Consider the following 23652-nt stretch of genomic DNA (forward strand, 5'->3'; position numbering starts at 1 on the left):
CATCTCGGTTCTAAAGGGTTGTCCCTTTATCTGAGGCTGTGCCCTCGGATCCCAGTCTCTCCCACATCTTCCTCACTCTATCCAGGCCTTTCAGTATCCTATTAAGGGGTAAATATTGGCCCGGACACGAAGTCTAACTCCTCGGCTTTGCTTCTAAATAGTGCCCCTGGGATCTTTCATAACCTCACATCCAAAAGATGGGGTCACGTTCCACCAACATGTTTCCCTGCGTCCCCCCCGCCCCCCCCCGACCTCCCCTGTTCTGCATCTATATAGCTTTTTGAGGGGGCGAGTCTCCAGCCTCACGCGCTCAGACGTAGATCGTACTGGGACCGTACGGGGTCGGAGAATCGCGGGGGAGGGGTGGAGAATCCCAGGGGAGGGGCGGAGAATCCCAGGGGAGGGGTGGAGAATCGTGGGGGAGGGGTGGAGAATCACGGGGGAGGGGTGGAGAATGGCGGGGGAGGGGTGGAGAATCGCGGGGGAGGGGTGGAGAATCACGGTGCGAGGGCCCCAACACATTCAGTTTCCGAATCATCCTGGCATCCCCCTCCCTGCCTGGATGTAATCCGGTTCCCAACCAGCCAGGGCAGTAACCAGATGAACATATCGAAACATTCATTGAAATATGTTTCGTCAATTTTATGCCGGATTCTCCCGACTCTCAGGATTCACCAGTCGGAGGGGGAGGCTCGGAGGCCTTTGAAGCCCTGCGTGGTCAGGGACATTGCCAAGGGACACTGCCAAGTGGGCAGTGCCAAGGGGGCATTGCCAAGGGAGCACTGCCAAGGGGTAGTGCAAAGTGGCATTGCCAAGGGGGAGTGACAAGGGGACATTGCCAAGGGGGAGTGACAAGGGGGCATTGCCAAGGGGGAGTGACTAGGGGCAGTGCCAAGGGAGCGTTGCCAAGGGAGCGTTGCCAAGGGAGAGTGACAAGGGGCAGTGCCAAGGGAAATTGTCAAGGCACAGTACCAAGGGGTCATTGCCAAGAGGGCAGTACCAAGGTGGTAGTGACAAGGGAGAGTGCTGAGGGAGTAGTGCCAGGGATTGAGGCATTAAGGGGTGAGGCATGAAGGGGAGGGGCATGAAGGGAGGGCTCCAATGCTGGGAATCTATGTTTGGCAGGGTGGGGGGTGGGGGGCAGGAACAGGCCAGTGACCAATTTTGGGAGCGGAGGGAGTACATGCATTCAGTGTGGGGTGGGGGGGACCGGGGGGTGGGGGGGACCGGGGGTGGGGGGGGGGGGGTGGTCCCGGTGTCCGTGGGGGATAAAGGAGGGTCTTCAATTTCATTGTGTCCTGATCTCTGTGAAGCCAGTCTTCCTAGTCTGTTAATTTAGTTATTAATGTCACAAGGTGGCTTACATTAACATTGCAATGAAGTTACTGTGAAAATCCCCGAGTCGCCACACTCCGGTGCCTGTTCGGGTACACTGAGGGAGAATTTAGCATGGCCGATGTACCTAACCAGCCTTTCAGATGGTGGGAGGAAACCGGAGCACCCGGAGGAAACCCACGCAGACACGGGGAGAACGTGCAAACTCCACACAGAGAGTGACCCAAGCTGGGAATCGAACCCGGGTCCCCGACGCTGTGAGGCAGCAGTGCCAACCACTGTGCCACCGTGCCGCCCCCACCCCTCTGAGAACGAGGACAAACCTTGCCCTCCTCCCCCCTCCCAAAACCCCTCCCAAAATAACTAAGTGCAGGAAGATCACAATCAGCCCCCAGGACAGTCTGTTCAATGTCCCCCCCCCCCCCCCCCCCCCTCCGCCCCCTACCCCCCAGCAGTGTGCCCTCAGCCCCAGGACAGTGTCTGATATTCCTCCCGCCCCGACAGCGTGTCCTCAGAATCAGGAGAATAATATTCCAAACTAATTTCCCGCCTTGGGAAATTGGTTTTTCCTTCACTACCACTGGCAGGAATGAAACATTCCATCCATAATCTTGAAAGCATCAATTAAATCTCCCCTTAACCTTTGAATGCTTTGAGGTGGGCGGCACGGTAGCACAGTAGTTAGCACTGCTGCTTCACAGCTCCAGGGACCTGGGTTCGATTCCCGGCTCGGGTCACTGTCTGTGTGGAGTTTGCACGTTCTCCTCGTGTCTGTGTGGGTTTCCTCCGGGTGCTTCGGTTTCCTCTCACAGTCCAAAGATGTGCGGGTTAGGTTGATTAGCCATGCTAAAAATTGCCCCTTAGGGTCCTGAGATGCGTAGGTTAGAGGGATTAGTGGGTAAATATGTAGGGATAAGGGGGTAGGGCCTGGGTGGGATTGTGGTCGGTGCAGACTCGATGGGCCAAATGGCCTCTTTCTGCACTGTAGGGTTTCTATGATTCTATGATCTATGAGGTGAATTGGGATCTCTAGCTGCAGTCAATCCAACCTCTCACTATCTTTATTTACAGTGTGAAGGAGCTGCAAGCGGGTTATTCATGGGTTAAGAGTGTGGGCGTGGGGCAGAGGTAATTGAAGATAGTGTTATCTGACCCTGTACTCCGCCCAACTCTCAGTCCCCAGGCCCTGTGAGACAGTCGGAGAAGATCCCAGGGAAATCTGCTCACAATGCAGTGGTGGATAAGGTGCGTCTCTGTTCTGGGAATATTGCCCCTGATCACACACAGCTTCCAGGCTCAGTACAATGGGTAAGTCAATCAGATATTACTGTTGTATTGATCAGTGAAGACTATTAGTAATTGCCTCATGCTAACAAAATATGACAATAAATCTGTAGCCTTGATAGAGTTTACCACCCAGGGACAATGATCCAGCACCTCCGTGTCTGTAATGTGAACTGACATTGCAGTGCAGTGCTGAGGGAGTGCAGCACTGTCAGAGGTCCAGCATTAAACCAAAGTGTTCTCCATTCATTGAGGTGGATACTGGACGTGGTAGTAGAGGCGGGTACAATTTTGTCTTTTAAAAAGCATTTAGACAGTTACATGGGTAGGATGGGTATAGAAGAATATGGGGCAAATGCGGGCAATTGGGACTAACTTAGGGGTTAAAAGAAAAAGGGCAGCATGGACAAGTTGGGCCGAAGGGCCCATTTCCATGCTGTAAACCTCTATGACTCTATGATACAAAAGATCCTATGGGCCCATCCTCACGTCCGGGCCAACATTCCTCCCGTGTCTCGTTCACATCCGATCTTTAATCACTTCCCATTGGTAGACATGCCATCTGAGCTTTAGAATTCACCTCTCTCCCTCCAGCTTAGATAAATTTAGCTATTTGAATCACCTCTTTTAACAAGATTTTGGCCACTTATCCCAATGGCTGCTTATGTGGTATCAAATTTCACTTGATAATGTTTTCGTTAAGCGCCATTCTAGAATCGTAGAATTGCTGCAGCATTCGGTCTGTTAAGGCATTTTTTAAAACATTAATTCATGGGACATGGACGTCGCTCAGTATTTGTTGCCCTTGTCCATGTTTGTCCCTGAACTGAGTGGCTCCCTCGGCCATTTCAGAGAGCGTTTAGAATACCCCTCCCCCCGGCACGTCCGAATGCTGTCAACAGGGTTAGAAATCATAGAATCCCTACGGTGCAGAAGGAGGCCATTCAGCCCATTAGCCTGGACCAACAATAATCCCATCCAGGCCCCTATCCCCATAACCCCATGCATTTACTCTGTTAATCCCCCTACACTAAGGGGCAATTTAGCATGGCCAATCCCCCTAACCTGAACATCTTTGGACACTAAGGGGCAATTTAGCATGGCCAATCCCCCTAACCTGAACATCTTTGGACACTAAGGGGCAATTTAGCATGGCCAATCCACCTAACCTGCACATCTTTGGACACTAAGGGGCAATTTAGCATGGCCAATCCACCTAACCTGCACACCTTTGGACACTAAGGGGCAATTTAACATGGCCAATCCCCCTAACCTGAACGTCTTTGGACACTAAGGGGCAATTTAGCATGGCGAATCCACCTAACTTGCACATCTTTGGACACTAAGGGGCAATTTAGCATGGCCAATCCCCCTAACCTGAACATCTTTGGACACTAAGGGGCAATTTAACATGGCCAATCCACCTAACTTGCACATCTTTGGACACTAAGGGGCAATTTAGCATGGCCAATCCCCCTAACCTGAACATCTTTGGACACTAAGGGGCAATTTAACATGGCCAATCCCCCTAACCTGAACGTCTTTGGACACTAAGGGGCAATTTAGCATGGCGAATCCACCTAACTTGCACATCTTTGGACACTAAGGGGCAATTTAGCATGGCCAATCCACCTAACCAGCACATCTTCGGACACTAAGGGACAATTTAGCATGGCCGATCCACCTAGCCTGCACATCTTTGGACACTAAGGGGCAATTTAGCATGGCCAATCCACCTAACCTGTACATCTTTGGACACTAAGGAGCAATTTAGCATGGCCAATCCACCTAACCAGCACATCTTTGGACACTAAGGAGCAATTTAGCATGGCCAATCCCCCTAACCTGAACATCTTTGGACACTAAGGGGCAATTTAGCATGGCCAATCCATTTAACCCACACATCTTTGGACACTAAGGGACAATTTAGCATGGCCAATCCCCCTAACCTGAACATCTTTGGACACTAAGGGGCAATTTAGCATGGCCAATCCACTTAACCCACACATCTTTGAACACTAAGGGACAATTTAGCATGGCCAATCCACCTAACCTACACACCTTTGGAGTGTAGGAGGAAACCGGACCACCCGGAGGAAACCCACGCCGACACGGGGAGAATGTGGAAACTCCACACAGAATGTGACCCAAGGTTGAAATCAAACCCGGGTCCCTGGCGCTGAGAGGCAGCAGTGTTAACCCACTGAGCTACCGTGCCGCCTGTAATCTATCTGAAGTCTTGCCAAAGATGCCACACACATGTAACTTTTTTTTCGGCAAGTGGTTACGTACAAGAAGTTACAAAAAGCAATTCCTCCTCTCGTTTCAGGGACCAAGTTCTCCGACTCATGCCAACCGATTCGGAGCAGGTGGATTACCTGAGGCAGCTGGTGGAGAATGAGAGGGTAGGTTCCAGAATGACTGCGGGAAGCTTGAATCTTCGTTATCAAGTGGTACCGGCATTGGAATGTTGGCTTTATTTCTTGAACTAGACAACTGGACCTTCCTGTTGGGTTAGGACTCATCTGGAGAGTGCGTCCAGTCTTGGTCGCCATACTTGAGGAAGGATGTGAAGGAGAGAGTACAGAGGAGATTTACTCGGATGATTCCGGGGATAAAGAGCTAAAGCTATGAGGATGGACTGGAGAGATTGGAACTGTTTTCCTTGCAGAAAAGAAAGCTGAGAGGAGGCTTGGAGATATTCAAGACCTTGAGGGCTGTGGATAGGGTAAATAGTGAGAAACTATTCCCTCTCAAGAGTACATCAGGAACTTGAGTGCACAGATTCAAAATAATGGACAGAAAGGTGTAAGCGTGATGTGAGGAAACATTTTTTCACCCAGAGGGTGATTGGAGTCAGGAACGAACTTCGTGAGAGGGTGGGGGAGGCAGGTTCGATCGAGGGATTCCAAGGGAATTGCTATCTGAAAAGAGAGAATGTGAATGGTTACATGGATAAGGGAGGGGAGTCGGACTGGATAGAATGCTCTTTCAGAGAGCCAGTACAGGCTCAAGGGACTGAATGGCCTCATTCTGCAGTGTAAAGTTTCTGTGATTCTGAAGGATTCGCCCAGGTATCGTCAGGGTCAATGTCCAGTTCCAATAGACTCGGGGAGTGTCCCATTTCTCTGTCCATTCTGTCGCCCCACCTTTAGTATTGTTCAGGAGTGGTGCAGTGATTCTTACCATCACTCTGAGCTTTGCCTGTGCATGTGACAGACTCAGGATCATCTGCTTTAGTGATTTGATTTGATTTCATAGAATCCTACAGTGCAGATAGAGGCCATTCGGCCCATCGAGTCTGCACCATCCACAATCCCACTGAGCCCTATCCCCATCGACCCTATGGTGCCACATTGACCTTAATTTCGGGGGGATTAGCAGGGTAAATATATGGGGTTACAGGGATAGAGTTGGATTGTTGTTGGTGCAGTCTCAATGGGCCGAATGGCCTTCTTCTGTACTATAGGGATTCTATGATAACTCCATGCATTTACCCTAGCTAGTCCCCCGGACACTAAGGGGCAATCTAGCATGGCCAATCCATCTAACCCACACATCTTTGGACTGGGAGGAAACCGGAGCACCCGGAGGAAACCCACGCAGACACGGGGAGAACGTGCAAACTCCACACAGACAGTGACCCAAGCCGAATTGAACTTGGGTCCCTGGCGCTGTGAGACAGCAGTGCTAACCACTGTGTCACCGTGCCGCCCCATCGGCAAAGAGACCATTTGGCCCATTTGATTTATTATTGTCACATGTATTGGGATACAGCAGAAAGTATAGTTTCTTGCGCACTAGACAGACAAAACATAACGTTCATAGAGTACATAGGGGAGAAGGAAAAGAGAGAGTGCAGAATGTAGTGTTACAGTCATAGCTAGGGTGTAGAGAAAGATCAGCTTAATATATGGTAGGTCCATTCAAAAGTCTGATGGCAGCAGGGAAGAAGCTGTTCTTGAGTTGATTGGTACGTGACCTCAGACTTTTGTGTCTTTTTCCCAACGGAAGAAGGTGGAAGAGAGAATGTCCGGAGTGCGTGGGGTCCTTGATTATGCTGGCTGCTTTTCCGAGGCAGCGGGAAGTGTAGATGGAGTCAATGGATAGGAGGCTGGTTTACGTGATGTATTGGGTTACATTCACGACCCTTTGTAGTTTCTTGTGGTCTTGGTCGGAGCAGGAGCCATACCAAGCTGTGATACACCAGGAAAGGATGCTTTCTACGGTTTCTGCTTTCTAGTGATGTTGGTTAAGGGATAAATGTTGGCCGGGACACCCAAAGAACTCCTATTCTCTCCTTAAAATGGTGTCATGGGGCCTTTTAATATCCACCTGATAGACCATAATAAAACAGTACGACATAGGAGCAGAAGTAGGCCATTCAGCCCATCGAGTCTGCTTGGCCATTCAATGAGATCATGACTGATCCGATATCATTCTCAGCTCCACTTTATCACCTTATCCTCGTAACCTTTAATTCCCTTACTGATTAAAAATCTGTCTATCTCAGCTTTGAACATACTTAATGACCCAGCCTCTACAGCCCTCTGCGGTAAAGAATTCCACCGATTCACTACCTCTGAGAAAAGAAATTCCTCCTCATCACTGACTTAAATAGGTGACCCTTTACCCTGAGATTATGCCTTCTGGTACTCGACTCTCCCACAAGGAGAAACAATCTCTCAGCATCTACCCTGTCAAACCCCTGAGAATCCTATATATCTCAATAAGGTCGCCTCTCATTCTCCTAAACTCCAAGGAGTACAGGCCCAACCAACTCAACCTCTCCTCATAAGAAAATCCCTCCATACCCGGGATCAACCTGGTGAATCTTCTCTGGACTGCCTCCAATGTCAATGTATCTTTCCTTAGATAAAAGGCCTCAGTTTAAGGTCTCATCCATAAGATTACATTATATTAGTTGGAGTTAGGAACGTAGGAGCATTAGGAGCAGAAGTAGGCAAATTCAGTCCTTCGAACCTGCTCCATCATTCAATCAGATCATGGCTGATCTCTCCCTGGTTTAGAACAGTCAGGGGGATCTCATGGAAACTTATAAAATTCTAACAGGATGAGACAGGGTAGATCCGGAAAGAATGTTCTCAGTGGTGGGGGAGTCCGGAACTAGGGGTCATAGTTTGAGGATAAGGGGTAGCACGGTGGCACAGTGGTTAGCACTGCTGCCTCACAGCGCCAGGGACTCAGGTTCAATTCCTGGATTGGGTCACTGTCTGTGTGGAGTCTGCACATTAGAGGCGGCACGGTAGCACAGTGGTTAGCACTGCTGCTTCACAGCTCCTGGGACCTGGGTTCAATTCCCGGCTTGGTCACTGTCTGTGTGGAGTTTGCACATTCTCCTCGTGTCTGCGTGGGTTTCCTCCGGGTGCTCCGGTTTCCTCCCACAGTCCAAAGATGTGCGAGTTAGGTTGATTGGCCATGCTAAAAATTGCCCTTAGTATCCTGAGATGCGTAGGTTAGAGGGTAAATATGTAGGGATATGGGGGTCAGGCCTGGGTGGGTTTGTGGTCGGTGCAGACTCGATGGGCCGAATGGCCTCTTTCTGTACTGTAGGGTTTCTGTGTTCTATGTTCTATTCTCCCCGTGTCTGCGTGGGTTTCCTCCGGGTGCTCCAGTTTCTTCCCACAGTCCAAAGATGCGTGGGTTAGGTTGATTGGCCATGCTAAATTGCCCCTTAGTGTCAGGCGGATTAGCAGGGTAAATACTTGGGGTTGCAGGGATTGGGCCGAGTGAGATTGTCGTCAGTGCAGGCTCGATGGGCTGAATGGCCTCCTCCTGTAGAGATTCTATGATTCTGATTCCAAACCTTCTAGAACTGAGGTGAGGAGAAATTTCTTCACCCAGAGTGTGGTGAATGTGCGGAATTCACTACCACAGAATGCAGTTCAGGCCAAAACATTGTGTGATTTCAAGAAGAAATTAGATATAGATCTTGGGGCTAAAGGGATCAAGGGACACAGGGGGAAGGGGGATCAGGGTATTAAATTTGATGATCGGCCATGATCAAAATGAAAGGTGGAGCAGGCTCGAAGGGCCGAATGGCCTACTCCTGCTTCTAGTGTCAATGTTTCTGTAATGACTTCAATCAGGCCATTGAGGTTGACCTATTGGAGTATGAACTCCCTGATTAAGGTTCCAGCTGATGGGCCAATCAGGCAGTCTTTGCCTTGTGCTTAACTGGGAGTGTCAGTTCCTCTGACACCCCCCCTGGGAGTAGACTGCTGACTGCTAACACTCTGTGCACTGCTGTTAGAGTTTGGAAATAAAGGGATTTTGGTGAAGGAACTTCTGCCTCTACAGATGTATTACAGTTTCTATGGCAGTGAAGCATCCCCTCGGTACTGCATTAGAATGTCAATCGAGGTTTTGCACTCAGGCCTTACGTGTAGGCCTTGAACCCATTATCCTCTCGCTCAGGCAAGGGCACTGAAAGTAGGCCACGGCTGACTAAATTTAGATACTGTGGAATTTGCCCTTTCACATTTGAATGCGGTGCAAGGTTTGAATATATAACTACAGCAACAAGGCAACCAGGAAACGGGAGCTTAATAAAAAGAGACAGAAGCCTAACATTTGCCCAGGAACCTCGATTTATAAAACACATTCCAAACTGCAAGGAAGCCCCATTGACAAATCAGATCCTCCTGCAGTTAACTGTGGACAGCAACATGTGTGCGGTTGCCATGGCTTTGGAAGCACATATGGGATGGGCCGATTTTAAAAAATCAGTAACACTTGTGAGAAAAGTATCATTTTCCACTTTTTTTCCAGATTTCAAATTTAATTTTCACTTTTTATTAATTTCCATCAATTAATGAAATGCGTAAATGAATCCGGACATTGAATCATAGAAAACAGATGGTGGCCATTCAGCCCATCGCTCTGGTGCTAACCCTTCGAGTGGGCTATCCAGTTAGTCCCATTCCTCTGCTAGTTCCCCAGCGTCCTGTGTTATTGTGAAAATACAGTGTTATTTTGAGCACAGAGTGTTCTTATAAGCCTTTTCTCCTATGTAATTGTTTTACTGGTGTCTGCTGTGTGTTGTGAGCATGTGTGGGCTTTTTTATTCCACAAGAGGGTGAACTGTAAGAAAAACCTGTTTTATTAGTGCTCCTGTTTTTATCGTTATTACTGCATTACTATTCTGATAAGATACTGTTATTGTTAAACCTTGTTATTTATTTATAGAAAGAAATTCCTTCTTTTAAACAATGCATTTAACTATGTTATTTTGCAGTCTTGAGTCAGCACAAGCGGCAGCCATTCAGCCCATCGCTCTGGTGCTAACCCTTCGAGTGGGCTATCCAATTAGTCCCCTTCCTCTGCCCGTTCTTCATACTCCTGTGTTCTTGGTGAAAGTAAAGGACAAGTTTTATTTTTCTTTATGGGGGGAGCTTCCTTGCACTTTGAAATGAGCAAGGTCCCAGGGCCAAGATTTTAAACAGGATGATGTTTTGAACTCGAGATGTTAATGTTGAAATAGGTTGTTAAGGTTTTTACAATTGCAGATAAGGGTGTTATGAAGCGATCCCATTATCGCTGCATTTGAGGATTCTATGTTTTCGATATTTTGTGCAGATTGATTTATGGAAGCCTGAGTTTCCAGAGGCTATTCAACCTCGGGGTGAGGTCCACGCCCGGATTCCTGCCTCAGCACTCGGCACAGTGAAAGGTGAACTGAAGGAAAGGGCCCTTCAATACAGGTCAGTGCGGCTGCCAATGATCACATGATTGAAAGCTCCCCCTTCCCATTACCGCACTCGGGCAGCCATTTTACACATTGTCAGACCGTGAGCGGAGTGTTGCTGCATCTCTCTCACTCGGCCCAATATCCAAACATTCCCCATTTTCACAATGGCCCTTCCACAAGAACAGAAAAGAAGAGTCTTCCAGGTTTTTGTTTTGTCCATTCCTGGGTCCTCATTTGTTGCCCATCCCTAATTGCCCCTTGAACTGAGTGCCTCACTCGGCCATTTCAGAGGGCAGTTGAGAGTCAACCACATTGCTGTGGCTCTGGAGTCACATGTAGGCCAGACCGGGTAAGGACGGCAGATTTCCTTCCCTAAAGGGGACATTCGAGAACCAGATGGGCTTTTCCGACAATCATAGAATCTCCATAATGCAGAAGGAGGCCGTTCGGCCCATCGAGTCTGCACCAATCACAATCCCGCCCAGGCCCCGTTCTCGCATATTTACCCTGCTAATCCCCTAGAGTCAATTTAGCATGGCCAATCAACCTGACCCGCACATCTTTGGAGTGTGGGAGGGAACTGTACAGAGTGATTTTGTACCCGCGTGCACCGTGAGTGCAAACGGCGACATGGGCACAAAATCCCGCCGGAATCATAAAATAAGATTCTTGCCGGCCAGATCCCGTTTCTCAATTTTTTTCGTCGCTCAACATGGGCTTCCCGGCCGCATGGAACCCCCGCAACATTTAGAATTCGCCACTCGCAAAAGTGACGTCACGGGGGAGGAGGACACGCCGGGGCAGTACCTCGGACTGCATCCTACCACTGCTCCTCTGGCACTGCCCCTCTGGCACGATCCCTCTGGCACTGCCTCAGCGCTCTGGCACTGCACTTCTGGACTGCCCCTCTGGTACCGTCCCCTAGCATCCTGACAATGCCCCTCTGGCATTTCCCCTAGCATCCTGGCACTGCCTCTCTGGCACCGCCCTCTGGTGCCCTGGCACTGCCCCTCTTGTACTGTCCTGTAGCACCCTGGCACTGCCCCTCTGGTACCATCCCCGAGCACCCTCGCACTGCCCCTTTGGTACCGTCCCCTAGCATCCTAGCGATGCCCCTATGGCACTGCCCCTGACACACTCCTGGTACCTGTCACTGCCTCAATCTCTGTGGCACTGATGCCATGGAGCATGCCTCCCGGTTTCTTATGCACAGAATGCCAGATTGCATGGAGAGAAAACCCAGCTGACCAGCTGGAGAGCTACACACCAGTTTCCCCGCCTCAGCCTGCACCCGGTGAAAAATGCCACCCTTAGTCTCATCCATGTGTCAAATGCCAGCTCAGCCTGTCATTCACCACAAGAGACTGCCGAGAGAGAGAGAGAGAGAGACAACTGTCTTCAGCTTCAGAGGTATCACTTTGCAACAAGCGTGGCTGCACTGAAATCTCTCCCACTATAGGGTGGATTACCAAATTCATTATCAACCTGTTTGGGAGGATCGCAAACATTCCTTCTGTGGCCAAGGACCCCAGAAGGGGGAATTGAACCAGGACTTCTGGCTCAGAAGCCACATCTCTACCCACTGCACTTTCAGACCAGCCTTTATCTACCATTTCATTTCCATCTGAACCATCGACATCTGGTCACTGTCTTCACACATAGTCCTAACCTGTGTTAGCGGCACGGTGGCACAGTGGTTAGCACTGCTGCCTCTCAGCGCCAGGGACCCGGGTTCGATTCCAGCCTTGGGTCACTGTCTGTGTGAAGTCTGCACGTTCTCCCCGTGTCTGCGTGGGTTTCCTCCGGGTGCTCCAGTTTCCTCCCACACTCCAAAGATGTGCAGGTTAGGTGGATTGGCCGTGCTAAACTACCCCTTAGTGTCCAAATATGTATAGGTTAGGTGGGTTAGTGGTGTAAATATGTGGGTTATACGGATAGAGTCTCAGTAAGATGCTCTGTGGGAGAGTGGGTGCAGACTCCTCCATTGTAGGGATTCAATGATTCTAAGAAAGTTATAAAAATATCCTTTCCCACTCTATGCGGCATCAACCTGTCTTCTCTGATTCAACAGTGTTCTAATACAAAACATTCAAGAGCTCCTGGACAAGCAGATAGAGAGCGAGGGTGAGCAGTCTCTCAGTACCAGAGCACACAGCTACACCAAGTATCACCCAATGGAGGAGGTAAGACTTATAGACCCGGAGGCGAAGGATCTGTCTCCTTTTCCATTTCCTAACCCCAACACATCCTTCACTGTTTCTCTCCCAAACTCTCAGATCTATCAGTGGATGGAAGAAATGAAGGAAAACTATAAGGAGTTGGTGACACAGCACCTGTTGGGGATAACCTATGAGAAGCGGCCGATGTATTATCTGAAGGTATTCAGAGAGTGTTGTACTCGATTGGACGGCCTCCATCTTACCTCATAGCTACTTCTGTCACAACCTCACTCGACCAATATTGGGCCGGCAATGAACTTCAACCGTCAGCAGTCCCCTGATCCATAGGACCCTAAGGTATAGGAGCAGAATTAGGCCTTTCGGCCCATCGAGTCTGCTCCACCATTCAATCATTGGACGTTAAGGGACAATTTACCATGGCCAATCCACCTAACCTGCACATCTTGGGACACTAAGGGGCAATTTACAATGGCCAATTCACCTAAGCTACACATCTTTGGACACTAAGGGGCAATTTGGCATGGCCAATCCACCTAACCTGCACATCTTTGGAGTGTTGGAGGAAACCAGAGCACCCGGAGGAAACCCACGCAGACTCGTGGAGAATATGCAAACTCCACACAGACAGTGACTCGAGGCCAAAATTGGGTCCCTGGCGCTGTGAGGCAGCAGTGCTAACCACTGTGCCACTCTAACAGTAGAATGGGGAAGGTTTGCGTTGTTAAGGTGATGTACTTTGAGGTGAGTGCTATGGAGCGAAGCTTACCCTTCAGGACATTATTGATTCACGAGTCAAGCTCTTTGAACTTCCTAAATCCTTGGATACAAATGCCTTTGATCCTCAGGGAATTCCAAAGTCCTTCATACCCATTTTAAGAATGGGTATGAAACTAGGAATCCATGTCAATCTTGCTCTGTACAATGGTCCCTCCACCCCAGATAGTTGCCTCTGTTTCAACCTGCCATCCTCTGTAACTGGCATCAGAGCCATTACTGCCTATCACTCTATCCCCTGTGTGTGAGCTGCCACCACACCCTCTCCCCCCACACCCCCCCCCCCTCCCACCCCCACACACGACCAATGACGGAACCAGTGCCTCCTTCACTTCCCCTCTGTTCTGCCCGCAGATCAGTCGAAAGTCCGACAAGCCCAAGAAGATTATCTGGATGGATTGCGGGATTCACGCCAGGGAGTGGATTGCCCCAGCTTTTTGCCAGTGGTTTGTGAGGGAGGTGAGTGTCTCCCGATTGTGGACCCACGAGGGGGCGGGGGGGAGGGGGAAGCGGAGTTGCGGAGAGGGTGGGTGGAGGAGCATCTGAGTCGCAATCCTCTCGACGGTCTGGATATTGGAGTTTTTTTTATTCATTCGTGGGACGTGGGTGTCGTTGGCTGGGCCAGCATTTGTTGCCCATCCCTGAGGGCAGTTGAGGGTCAACCACATTGCTGTGGATCTGGAGTCACATGTAGGCCAGACCGGGTAAGGACGGCAGATTTCCTTCCCTAAAGGACATTAGTGAACCAGATGGGTTTTTCCGACAATCGACAATGGTTTCATGGTCATCAGTAGATTCTTAATTCCAGATATTTTTTATTGAATTCAAATTCCACCATCTGCCGTGGCGGGATTCGAACCCGGGTCCCCAGAACATTAGCTGAGTTTCTGGATTAATAGTCTACTGATAATACCACTAGGCCGCCGCCTCCCCACAGTGGGTTGAGTTGCCTTGAGCAACCTGGCATCATGGAACAGCAGATATCGCATTGGCTCGCAGATAGTGCAGGTTGATGGTGGTAATTCTTTTTTATAAGGCCTATTGCTTGACAAGCAGAACGTTCGAGATCACAGATAACATCAGACAGTGCAGGCTGATCCCTTTGGAAGTCCCTGTTCAGAGGTAGATAGCATGTGGGCTGAACACTGCGATATGCAAGATGATTCATGCCAGTCTTGGCAATAACAGCACAACCCTGTCAATAAATTACTTATCATTTAGGGCGGCACGGTGGCACAGTGGTTAGCACTGCTGCCTCACAGCGCCAGGGACCCGGGTTCGATTCCAGCCTCGGGTCACTGTCTGTGTGGAGTCTGCACATTCTCCCCATGTCTGCATGGGTTTCCTCCGGGTGCTCCGGTTTCCTCCCACAGTCCGAAAGACGTGCTGATTAGGTCTATACTAAATTGATTGGCTGTGCTAAATTCTCCCTCAGCGTACCCGGACAGGCACCAGAGTGTGGAAACTAGGGGATTTTCACAGTAACCTCATTACAGTGTGAATTTAAGCCTACTTGTCACACTAATGAACTAACTTCAAACTTTAAAACTTGCCCTGTGAGATGAAACCGGGGCACCCGGAGGAAGCCCACACAGACACGGGGAGAACATGCACACTCCACATAGACAGTCACCCAAGGCCGGAATTGAAACCGGGTCCCTAACACTGAGGCAGCAGTGCTAACCACTGAGCTAGCATGGCGCCCTCAGTCTTTATTACAATCCCTGCGATTTTAAAAAAAATTTGAATTATTAGCGTTTTTCATTTGCTGCTTTGCTGCCTGTGGGAATCCTTTCATGTGATTGGCCGCTTAGACAGCTTGATGCTATTGCTGCAGCTTAATGCTGGGAATCCCCATTCAGCAACGCTGCAATCGACTGCTCACTGAGAGGGCTAAAATTCTTACCCAAGTGGTCGGTGGATCGCTCGGGTGCAGCTTTCTTTGAAGAGAGTGGAAGACACCATTGCTTCACCACTGACTGCATATTCGGGGCCAATGTGATTTCGGGGGTTCGTTCCTCACCATTAGAAACCATCGCCCATCACAGTGAATGAGGACAGGACTGGAGGATAAACAAAACTGGAAGAAACTGGGCGAGATTCTCCAGCGTCTGAGCTGTGTGATTTCCGCCGGAGGGAGGTGGCGCGTTGTTTGCTAAAGGCGTGATTCTCCAGTCCCACCGCTGTCAATGTGAATTCCCATTGACGTCACCCCACGCCAACGGGACTGGAGAATCCCACCGGAATGAACGGCCGGAGAGTTCTGGCCACTCTCCTTTTTCTACTGAGTGAATTATTTGCCTACAATGTTGAGAGGTGTCAGCATTGAGGAATGGAACAGATCTAGACCTAAAAAATAGTGGAACATTGTTCAATTTCTCCATTATGATTCATCACTAGACCTTGTTAAGCTAGATTTCTTTCAAGATGAGAGGTCACAGGTTATCAAGAACAAAGAAAATTACAGCACAGGAACAGGCCCTTCGGCCCTCCAAGCCTGCACCGACCATGTTCCCCGTCTGAACTAAAACCCTCTCCCCTTCCGGAGACCATATCCCTCTATTCCCATCCTATTCATATATCTGTTAAGATGCCCGTTAGAACATAAGAACATAAGAACATAAGAAATAGGAGCAGGAGTAGGCCATCTAGCCCCTCGAGCCTGCCCCGCCATTCAATAAGATCATGGCTGATCTGACGTGGATCAGTACCACTTACCCGCCTGATCCCCATAACCCTTAATTCCCTTACCGCTCAGGAATCCATCCATCCGCGCTTTAAACATATTCAGCGAGGTAGCCTCCACCACCTCAGTGGGCAGAGAATTCCAGAGATTCACCACCCTCTGGGAGAAGAAGTTCCTCCTCAACTCTGTCTTAAACCGACCCCCCTTTATTTTGAGGCTGTGTCCTCTAGTTTTAACTTCCTTACTAAGTGGAAAGAATCTCTCCGCCTCCACCCTATCCAGCCCCCGCATTATCTTATAAGTCTCCATAAGATCCCCCCTCATCCTTCTAAACTCCAACGAGTACAAACCCAATCTCCTCAGCCTCTCCTCATAATCCAAACCCCTCATCTCCGGTATCAACCTGGTGAACCTTCTCTGCACTCCCTCCAATGCCAATATATCCTTCCTCATATAAGGGGACCAATACTGCACACAGTATTCCAGCTGCGGCCTCACCAATGCCCTGTACAGGTGCATCAAGACATCCCTGCTTTTATATTCTATCCCCCTCGCAATATAGGCCAACATCCCATTTGCCTTCTTGATCACCTGTTGTACCTGCAGACTGGGCTTTTGCGTCTCATGCACAAGGACCCCCAGGTCCCTTTGCACGGTAGCATGTTTTAATTTGTTTCCATTGAGATAGTAATCCCATTTGTTATTATTTCCTCCAAAGTGTATATTAGTTAGAAGTCACTATTGTATCTGCTTCCACTACCTTCCCCGGTAGCGAGTTCCAGGCACCCACCACCCTCTATATAAAAAACTTGCCTCGTACATCTCCTTTAAACTTTGCTCCTCGCATCTTAAATCTATGCCCCCAAGTAATTGATTCTTCCACCCTGGGAAAAAATCCCGTTTCCATTATTTGAAATCACAAGCTTTCGGAGCGCTGCTCCTTCGTCAGGTGAAGTGGAGAGAGAGGCGCGTAGACACAGAATGTACAGGCAGAACGGCTCACAGGCACTCACAGGTAATCACCCTTTCTGGAAAGGGTATTATTAAACCAGAAAGAGTGCAGAAGAGATTTACCGGGACTTGATGGTTTGAGCTATAAGGAGAGGCTGGATAGACTGGGACTTTTTTCCCTGGAGCGTAGGAGATTTAGGGGTGATCTTATAAAGATCTATAAAATAATGAGGGGCATAGATCAGCTAGATAGTCAATATCTTTTCCCAAAGGTTGGGGAGTCTAAAGTTCAAGGGCATAGGTTTAAGGTGAGAGGGGAGAGGTACAAAAGTGTCCAGAGAGGCAATGTTTTCACACAGAGGGTGGTGAGTGTCTGGAACAAGCTGCCAGAGGTAGTAGTAGAGGCAGATACAATTTTGTCTTTTAAAAAGCGTTTAGACAGTTACATGGGTAAGATGGGTATAGAGGGATATGGGTCAAATGTAGGCAATTGGGACGAGCTTAGGGGTTAAAAAAAGAGACGGCATGGACAAGTTGGGCCGAAGGGCCTGTTTCCATGCTGTAAACCTCTATGACTCTGTGACTGTATGACTCTAATCAAGACTGTCACTACAGATAGTGTAGTGCAGTTTAGGTTGGGTGATAACAAGTCTTTCTAGGTAATCACGAGTGCTAATAGATAAGTGTAAGCAGTTAAGTATAATCAGTGTGTATAAAGTATCAACAAGTGAAAGGATGACCTAAGAACCGATAATTTAAGGCAGAGAGATAAATCCAAAAAATCAAAGAGTAAGATGACGCTAAATAAGATGATGCAAAACAGGACAGGCCCTGATAAATGTGAGGTGATTCATTTTGGTAGGACTAATTTAAATGTGGATTACAGGGTCAAAGGTAGGGTTCTGAAGACTGTCGAGGAACAGAGAGATCTTGGGGTCCATATCCACAGATCTCTAAAGGTTGCCACTCAAGTGGATAGAGCTGTGAAGAAGGCCTATAGTGTGTTAGCTTTTATTAACAGGGGGTTGGAGTTTAAGAGCCGTGGGGTTATGCTGCAACTGTACAGGACCTTGGTGAGACCACATTTGGAATATTGTGTGCAGTTCTGGTCACCTCACTATAAGAAGGATGTGGAAGCGCTGGAAAGAGTGCAGAGGAGATTTACCAGGATGCTGCCTGGTTTGGAGGGTAGGTCTTATGAGGAAAGGTTGAGGGAGCCAGGGCTGTTCTCTCTGGAGCGGAGGAGGCTGAGGGGAGACTTAATAGAGGTTTATAAAATGATGAAGGGGATAGATCGAGTGAACGTTCAAAGACTATTTCCTCAGGTAGATGGAGCTATTACAAGGGGGCATAACTATAGGGTTCGTGGTGGGAGATATAGGAAGGATATCAGAGGTAGGTTCTTTACGCAGAGAGTGGTTGGGGTGTGGAATGGACTGCCTGCAGTGATAGTGGAGTCAGACACTTTAGGAACATTTAAGCGGTTATTGGATAGGCACATGGAGCACACCAGGATGATAGGGAGTGGGATAGTTTGATCTTGGTTTCAGATAAAGCTCGGCACAACATCGTGGGCCGAAGGGCCTGTTCTGTGCTGTACTGTTCTATGTTCTAAAACACTATGCAAACTAATTCAGGCAGATTTCTTTCAATAATCTTTTTTTTAAAAAAAGGTTTGTTCATGATATTTTCACCCAGTACCCTAACCACGTAGAATCATAGAATCCCGACAGACGGGCCATTTGCCCCACCGAGTCTGCACCGACCACAATCCCACACAGGGATTATTAGTTTTTATTTGCTGGTTTGCCATCTGTGGAGATCCTTTTATGTGATTGGCTGCTCACTGTAGAATCTCAGTGTGGACAGGTAGTCCCTATTGCAATCCTGTCACAATGAGGTGCATGCTCCAGGTGTGAGAGAGAACAGCTGTTGTGAAGGGGCTGTCATATGAGGACTGGTTGAGTAGCTGGAGTACAGAGGAATGAGGGGGGATTCGATTGAGGGATATAAAATACTCAACGGGATTGATAAAGTAAATGTTAACCAAATGTTCCCCCTTCTGGAACAGTCTAGGGCAAGAGGTCACAGTTGTAGAGTAAAAGGAGGGAGATAAGGAGAAGCTACTTCTAACGGAGGGTTGTGAATTTTTTTTAATTCATTCGTGGGATATAGAACATAGAACATTACAGTGCAGTACAGGCCCTTCGGCCCTCGATGTTGCGCCGACCAGTGGAACCAATCTAAAGCCCCTCTAATCTACACTATTCCAATATCATCCATATGTTTATCCAATAACCATTTGAATGCTCTTAATGTTGACGAGTCCACTACTGCTGCAGGCAGGGCATTCCACGCCCTTACTACTCTCTGAGTAAAGAACCTACCTCTAACATCTGTCCTATATCTATCACCCCTCAATTTAAAGCTATGTCCCCTCGTGCTAGCTATCACCATCCGAGGAAAAAGGCTCTCACTATCCACCCGATCTAATCCTCTGATCATCTTGTATGCCTCTATTGAGTCACCTCTTAACCTTCTTCTCTCTAACGAAAACAACCTCAAGCCCCTCAGCCTTTCCTCGCTGGGTGTCGCTGGCTGGGCAGCATTCATTGCCCATCCTTAGTTGCCTTTGAGAAGGTGGTGGTGAGCTGCATTCTTTACATTTTAAAAAAATATTGATACAACTGAGTGTCTCATAGAATCCTACAGTGCAGAAGGAGGCCAATTGGCCCATCGAGCCTGCTCTGACAACAATCCCACCCAGGCCCTATCCCCATAACCCCATGTATTTACCCTAGCTAGTCCCCCCAACACTAAGGGGCAATTTAGCATGGCCAATCCAGCATGGCCAATCCACCTAACCCGCAAATCTTTGGACTGTGGGAAGAAACTGGAGCACCCGGAGGAAACCCACGCAGACACGGGGAGAACGTGCAAACTCCACACAGACAGTGACCTGAGCCGGGAATCGAACCCGGGTCCATGGTGTGTGAGACAGCAGTGCCAACCACTGTGCCACCGTCTCGCTCGGCCATTTCAGAGGGCAGTTGAGAGTCAATCACATTGCTGTGGAGTCACATGTAGGCCAGACCAGGTAAGGACGGCAGATTTCCTTCCCTGAAGGATATTAGCGAATGAGGTGTGCTTTTACGACAATGGTCATTAGTAGATTCTTAATTCCAGATATTTTTTATTGAATTCAAATTCCACCACCTGCCATGGCAGGATTTGAACCCGGGTCTCTAGAACATTAGCTAAGCTTCTGGATTAATAGTCTAGTGATAATACCACTAGGCCATCGCCTCCCCATGGAGTTCCCTATGGAACTCACTGCCTCAGAGAGCAGTGGGTGCAGAATCAGTCAATGGATTCAAGAAAGAGATAGATAAATATTTGATCAAAAGTGGGATAAAGGACTACGGGGAAAAGGCAGGGAAGTGGAGTTGGATGAGATGGAGATCAGTCATGATCAGATAGAATGACAGAGCGAGCTCGAAGGGCTGAATGGCCTACTCTCACTCCTAATTCCTATGATCCTATGAACTGGGGAAAGGTTAGGGCCTTATTCTGAAGTCTATATAAGAACCGGTTTCCATCTGTGTGGGTGGGGGAGAGGGGGGTTGGTGGAAGGGTGCCTGTACCTCTGTTCCCAGAGCTTTGTGAATAGACCTGCATGATAGAAAGACTGGGTCTAGATTACCCGGTGAACTATAACATTCCCAGGACATCTACAGCACTGGTTATAATCAGGCTGAAACTCACTGAATGAAACTCTCAATGTGCCACATTTGGAACGTTGTGAGTAATTTCTGGCTCCGTATCTAAGGAAGGATGTGCTGGCCCTGGAGAGGGTCCAGAGGAGGTTCACAAGAAAGATCCCAGGAATGAAAAGCTTGACGTACGAGGAGCATATGAGGACTCTGGGTCTGTACCCGCTGGAGTTTAGAAGGATGAGGGGGGGACCTCATTCATTGAAACTTAAAGAATGTGGATAGGCCAGGATAGAGTGGACGTGGGGAAGATGTTTCCATTAGTCGGAGAGACTGGGGTCCAAGGGCACAGCCTCAGAGTAAAGGGACGACCCTTTAGAACTGAAATGAGGAGGAATTTCTTCAGCCAGAGGGTGGCGAATCTGTGGAACTCATTGGCTGTGGAGGTCAGGTCATTGAGTGTATTTAAGACAGAGACAGGTTCTTGCTTGGTAATGGGATCAAAGGTTATGGGGAAAAGGCAGGAGAATGGGGTTAAGAAACTTATAGAAACCATAGAAACCCTACAGTACAGAAAGAGGCCATTTGGCCCATCGAGTCTGCACCGACCACAATCCCACCCAGGCCCTACCCCCATATCCCTACAGATTTACCCACTAATCCCTCTAACCTACGCATCTCAGGACACTAAGGGCAATTTTTAGCATGGCCAATCAACCTAACCCGCACATCTTTGGATGGTTGAATGGCGGAGCAGACTCGATGGGCCGAATAGCCTAATTCTGCTCCCATATTGTTGGAGTAAAATCAAAATTAAAGGACACAAAATGGTTACCTGGCACAAAATGGACTCTTGGGAAAGACATTAAGATGTGCTGACTTGGGCACAGACTTTGCACAGCAAGTTAAAACCTGTCAGTGTTTAAATTGCTGCAGGAAACAGATCAGACCTGGAGGCACCTTAGCCTTAGATAAAAGCAGGACCCAAAACAAAGAGGTTTGACAACGAGATCAGTCATTGATTGGGGACATAATTGCATAAATGCATCCACTCTCTGTATAACGATGTGCTCACGACCGTACTTGCCTATTGTTTGAAAAAGTATAAAGATGCTCAACCGCCATTGTAAAGTTGAGAAGGTGACTGCGCGCACTGCGGAGAGCCCAGCGCTTCTCCCAAAGCTTTGTCCGATAAAACTGCGTGTTGAATCTTTAAGTCTGACTCCGAGTGGTGATTTTCCCACAACACATATCTTATGCTCTTATGGTCTCTGCTTAATCTCACTTTCTGTGTGTGTGTATTTAGGTATTGGAGACCTACATTGCAGACCCTAAAACAGACCAGTTCCTCCAACACATTGACTTTTACATTCTGCCAGTCCTCAACATCGATGGCTACATTTACTCTTGGACAAAGGTAAGTGTGATCCCAGACAAGGTATAATATCGTGCTGCTGACCCAAAATGTTCCAACAGTTTAGACTGTGAAATTTGTCTCAGTGTTTCTCACCATGTCCACATCCATCCTGGGATTGAAAACCTTTCTCCATCTCCAGGACCGACTGTGGAGGAAATCCGTGTCTCCCTGTGTCAACAGCACCTGCTTCGGAACTGACCTCAACAGGAACTTTGATGCAAATTGGTGCAGTAAGTGGGATTCTCATCGCTCCTTCCCCCATCTCTTCCATAACTATATCCACATGTGTTACAGCTGGCTCCCAGTATGAATCAATCTATCCTCTCTCTCTCTCCCTGCTTTTGTCTCAACGCATAGAATCTCAACAGTGCAAAGGAGGCCATTGGGCCCTCAAGCCTGTCCTGACAACAACCCACTCGGGCCCTATCCCCCGAGCCCTACGCATTTACCCTGCTAATCCCCCTGATACTAAGGGGCACTTTAGCATGGCCAATCCACCTAACCTGCACATCTTTGGACACTAAGGGGCACTTTAGCATAGCCAATCCACCTAACCTGCACATCTTTGGATACCAAGAGGCAATTTAGCATGGCCAATCCACCTAACCTACACATCTTTGGACACTAAGGGACAATTTAGCATGGCGAATCCACCTAACCTACACATCTTTGGACACTAAGGGACAATTTAGCATGGCCAATCCACCTAACCTGCACATCTTTGGACACTAAGGGACAATTTAGCATGGCCAATCCACCTAACCCGCACATTTTGGGGCATTTAGGGGAAATTTGGCTTAGGCCAATCCACCTATGGCCAACTCCACACAGACAGTGAAGCGAGGCTGGAATTGAACCCGGGTCCCTGGCGTTGTGAGGCAGCTGTGCTAACCTTGCAGCCTAAAGTTATAACCATATGCGAACCCACTTTGTTGATCATGTGACAGATTGGCTGGGCTTCTTCCAGAGATTGTTCAACACATTGTCCCAAGTGGAGGGGTCACGTTGGATAGGGACACTGGGACACATTGAATAGAGCGGCACGGTGACACAGTGTTTAGCACTGCTGCCTCATAGCGCCAGGGACCTGGCTTCAATTCCAGCCTCGGGTGACTGTGCAGAGTTTGCACATTCCCCTTGGGTCTGCGTGGGTTTCCTCTGGGTGCTCCGGTTTCCTTCCACAGTCCAAAGATGTACAGGTTAAGTGGATTGGCCACGCTAAATTGCCCCTTAGTGTCCAAAGATGTGCCGGTTTGGTGGATTGGCCATGCTAAATTGTTCCTTAGTGTTCGGGGGACTAGCAGGGTAAATACATGGGGTTACCGGGAAAGGGCCTGGGTGGGATTGTTGTCGGTGCAGGCTTGATGGGCTGAATGGCCTCCTTCTATATTGTAGGGATTCTGTGATAGGCTCATTCAGTCGGTGTGACTGGTCAATACTCATCATTAGTCACAAGCCAGCCCTGTATATTGCTGGTGCATCCAATGTGTCGGAAATGTGTTGGAAAATTGATACACTGACCCCATCTAGTGGCCGTGGTGGAGAGATGCGTTTACCCTACCTATCAGTGATAGATATCAAGCTTGTTCACTCACCATGAC

The 23652-nt window shown here is 48.6% G+C and overlaps 1 protein-coding gene across 2 annotated transcripts in view; it reads left to right on the top strand.

Annotated features, from left to right (window-relative positions):
• The first annotated feature begins 2531 nt into the window (after positions 1 to 2531).
• LOC144503910 (carboxypeptidase O-like) overlaps positions 2532 to 23652 on the top strand; it is a 31823-nt gene continuing 10702 nt past the window's right edge. For both annotated transcript variants that reach the window (XM_078228976.1, XM_078228975.1), the window contains exons 1-8: positions 2532 to 2643; positions 4949 to 5024; positions 10219 to 10343; positions 12402 to 12513; positions 12607 to 12708; positions 13639 to 13743; positions 21941 to 22051; positions 22191 to 22281. In XM_078228976.1, the coding sequence (XP_078085102.1) occupies positions 2564 to 2643; positions 4949 to 5024; positions 10219 to 10343; positions 12402 to 12513; positions 12607 to 12708; positions 13639 to 13743; positions 21941 to 22051; positions 22191 to 22281 (802 nt within the window). In that variant the 5' untranslated portion in view covers positions 2532 to 2563. The remainder of the gene's footprint in view (positions 2644 to 4948; positions 5025 to 10218; positions 10344 to 12401; positions 12514 to 12606; positions 12709 to 13638; positions 13744 to 21940; positions 22052 to 22190; positions 22282 to 23652) is intronic.

The sequence above is a fragment of the Mustelus asterias genome, chromosome 14 (genome assembly GCF_964213995.1).
Source record: "Mustelus asterias chromosome 14, sMusAst1.hap1.1, whole genome shotgun sequence".
Taxonomy (NCBI): domain Eukaryota; kingdom Metazoa; phylum Chordata; class Chondrichthyes; order Carcharhiniformes; family Triakidae; genus Mustelus; species Mustelus asterias.